Raw genomic sequence first — 3,216 nt, forward strand, 5'->3', positions numbered from 1 at the left:
TACAGCCGGCCCCTGCAGGGCGGCGGGCAGGTGACGAGGGGAGGGGCCAAGTACGCACTCATGGGGCGCCACGCGGGCATGGCAGGTCGACTCGATGCGCTGGCTGGTTGGCGCAGGCGCAGCACGCCGGCATCTTCGCCATGTATTGGCTCAACGGCATCCTCCACTGCAACCTGCCAGGATCCCTTGACCATGAGAGCTGCAAGGCTGATGATGACGTTGTGTTGCCAGACCGCAACCACCGCAAGCACAGGTGCTCCCCCACAACCCCACCACAAGCACACGCATGCGTGCGTGCATGCATGTCCGCCATCCACCCATGCGTACCCCCACACACACACGCACATGCACGTGCCCAGCACCTGGCGTGTGCTCACTCATGCATGCGCACAAAAGGCGACCACTAGTAGCCACCGCCTCACCTGTGCAGCTCGACGTGAAATCTGTCACCCAGCACCGCCTTGGCCACCGCCGCGCACGCCGCCGCACCGCCCAGCAACACGCCTGCGGCCGCTGCAAGCTCTCCCAGGGCGTCGCTCAGCGGTGGCAGCGCCGGCTGGGTGGAGAGCAGGTGGTATGCGCCGGCCCCGGCGGCGCCAAGGGCGCACGACAGCGCGGCGGCCTGGGGCCGCGACAGTCTTGCGGGGCTATCGCTGGCAACCGCGCTGCTGCTTGTGCTGGGGTTCATGCTGTCGCTGCCGCTGCCGCTGATGCTGATGCTGCTGCTGTGGGTGGTGGTGGTTGTGGTTGTGGTGGTGGTGGTGCCGGCGGCGGTCTCCACCCCATGCGGCAAGGCTGGGACAACAGCGCGGCCCCGTTTGGCGCCGCCTCCGCTGCGACTGCAGCCATTGGGGCACGCGCCTCTTGCAAGGCGGGAACGCGCACTTGAAGTTTTTTTTAATGCAGAAAAGGTGCAAGGGGCTGGAACGCCCTGCATCATCGCGGCCATTGGGGCCGCGCCTGAGCACCAAGTGTCAGAACAGATATTCATCCACAAAAAACCATAGAGATGGCCAGTTGAGGGTGTCAAGTAGTGTCAAGTAGTGTCAAGCTGGCTTCTTCGCATCAGGCGACATCAATGGTGCGAGTGAGGCGGATGCATAGCACACCACACTGTCAGTGCCCGTTTGGATCCGGGCGCGCCTTACAACGGTTTATTGGCAGAGTGCCTTGCAGTGTGATCCTGCCAGGTGAAGCACGCTGCACGCAGCAGCGAACCGTGTATGGTATCACGTACAGTACAGTACCGTACAAGATTGGTGTTGTACCATCATCTTAGGAGCATAGGCCCGGCACGAGGGCGTTAGATGATGAGATGCTAATAGTTGCTTGAATCTTGTGCACAACAATCTTCCAGGCAATCGCACCGGCTCTGCATCGGCGCTTGTCAAGCGAGTCAAAACCGCTGCTGTGTGAGTTGCCACGACGCTAGGGGTGCTCCTGGGCCGCATATGGCGCCGCGCGCCGGTGGCAGCGTATGCATCTACGAACACGTATCGCATCCGACATGTCAACGAGGCCCGGCAGGCTGGTACGTGCGCTGGGTTGGTGCCCACACCTGGGCCCCGCTCACGCCTGACAGGGCAAACCGCGGTCATGATCGGCCCACATTTTGTTGTTACATATGATGTTCATTCCTCACCGGTCTTAGAGGTCATACATGCGTGATTTCGCGGGGTCGCCATGGCTGCACCGTCCGCGCGGCCCCGCGCTCGGCCCAGGATTTTTCTGGCTATTCTACGAGGTACCTAAAAATCATAGGATCACACGCCGCATCTTTTGGCGCAGGTCGCGGGGCATTCCGCGAGAATCGATTCCCGGAGGCCAGAAGAGCCCCCTCTAGCGGAAAGTCGGTGAGTCATGCCCCAAGGGTCTGGTCGACGAAGCAAAGTCTCAACTGGCAACGAATACCCACGTAATTCTTGAGATTGGAGATTTCTGTGGAACACGCATTTCAGGCACGGGGCGCGGTCAACATGACATGCGCCTTGCAGCCAAACTTCGGAATACCGTTCGCGTTTTGCTTCACTGAAAAATATATCTGTAATATCTGTCACAAGTGATACCGGGACTTTGCACAGTCAAGCAGACCCCGACATAAATCTAGAATAACTTGTGCTGCTGTACTCGCGAAAGCTGGATTTGGAGGCAAACAATACTGGAGACACCAGAACGCTGTGAGACAGGCCACCGGTGAAGCGGCCTTGCTGCTGAAACCTCTCGCCGCTTTCTCACAGAGCTCCAGCTGCAAGCACTGCCCTTTGAGCTCCTCGGACTCCTTGCGCATGTTACGCTCATGTGCGCCCTCTCTGACTGGGTGCCGACCTGCCCAGGAAACAGTCAGGGCGTTTGCCATGTCATCCACACTGGCGGTCAGCCCTCGCCCCCCGGGCCCTTTCGGAACGCTCCACACCTCCCCAGCGCCCAGCATTGACGCTGCGGCGCTGAGCTCCCTGTGCTCTGGGAGCCTTGACGAGTTCCTGCTGACATCACCGCGTTTTCAGCTGCAGCGAGCAGGGTGCTCGCCCAGGGCGACTGCGCCGTCGGCCCAGGCGCAAGCGCAGGTGCCGTGCCCAAACGCCACTGCAACAAGCCCTGCTACTGATGGCCCAGCAGAGGAGGAGTGCCAGCAGTCCCTGCCGGCGCATTGCGAGGAAGCCTGCGTGGCAGCATCACGTGCAGCCAAGCTCAGGGCTGTACAAGAACAGGTTGAGAGGAGCTGGCAGTACAAGGTGCGACATGAGGGCGTACCTGTGCCCGAGGCGGGAGTGCCTTTGGTTTGCGACTCTGTGCCTTCCCAAGTCGTTGGGAGGCACCAGTGGTGGACGGTGCATCCTGGTCGCCGCTTTTGACCATGCCCAATCTTTGCTGGCGCACATGATGCTAGCGCACGACCATGCACACATCACCGACACTCCGTTGCCTGCTCGCAGGCTACTGGCTCTGTGGCTGGCGCCGCCGTCCTGGCCAACCTGCGAGCCAAGCGCGTGAAGCATGGTGGCCCACAGGGTATGCTGCAGGCCATGGCAGACTGCATTCAGGTGGGTGCGCCAGCGGCCCCTGACCACTCCCGCCAATTGGGGTGGCCACCTGAGCACCACAACACGCCTGCTCTTTGCTGGGAGGCTACATCCTTGCAAACCGACCTTGCAACCCCACGGCCCTTGATGGAAGCCTGACGTTTAATGGTCAAGCCTGTGCCGCTCCTCGCCAGTC

At 61.1% G+C, this 3,216-nt stretch overlaps 1 protein-coding gene across 1 annotated transcript; it reads right to left on the reverse strand.

Annotated features, from left to right (window-relative positions):
- Positions 1–422: 422 nt before the first annotated feature.
- Positions 423–688, reverse strand: MNEG_8828 (hypothetical protein; the record flags this gene model as incomplete). The annotated part of the gene is made up of 1 exon (XM_014042698.1): positions 423–688. A coding segment is annotated over one exon (266 nt), but the record flags the coding sequence as incomplete, so codon positions are not given.
- Positions 689–3,216: the final 2,528 nt, after the last annotated feature.

This window comes from Monoraphidium neglectum (assembly GCF_000611645.1).
Source record: "Monoraphidium neglectum strain SAG 48.87 unplaced genomic scaffold scaffold01724, whole genome shotgun sequence".
Lineage (NCBI taxonomy): Eukaryota > Viridiplantae > Chlorophyta > Chlorophyceae > Sphaeropleales > Selenastraceae > Monoraphidium > Monoraphidium neglectum.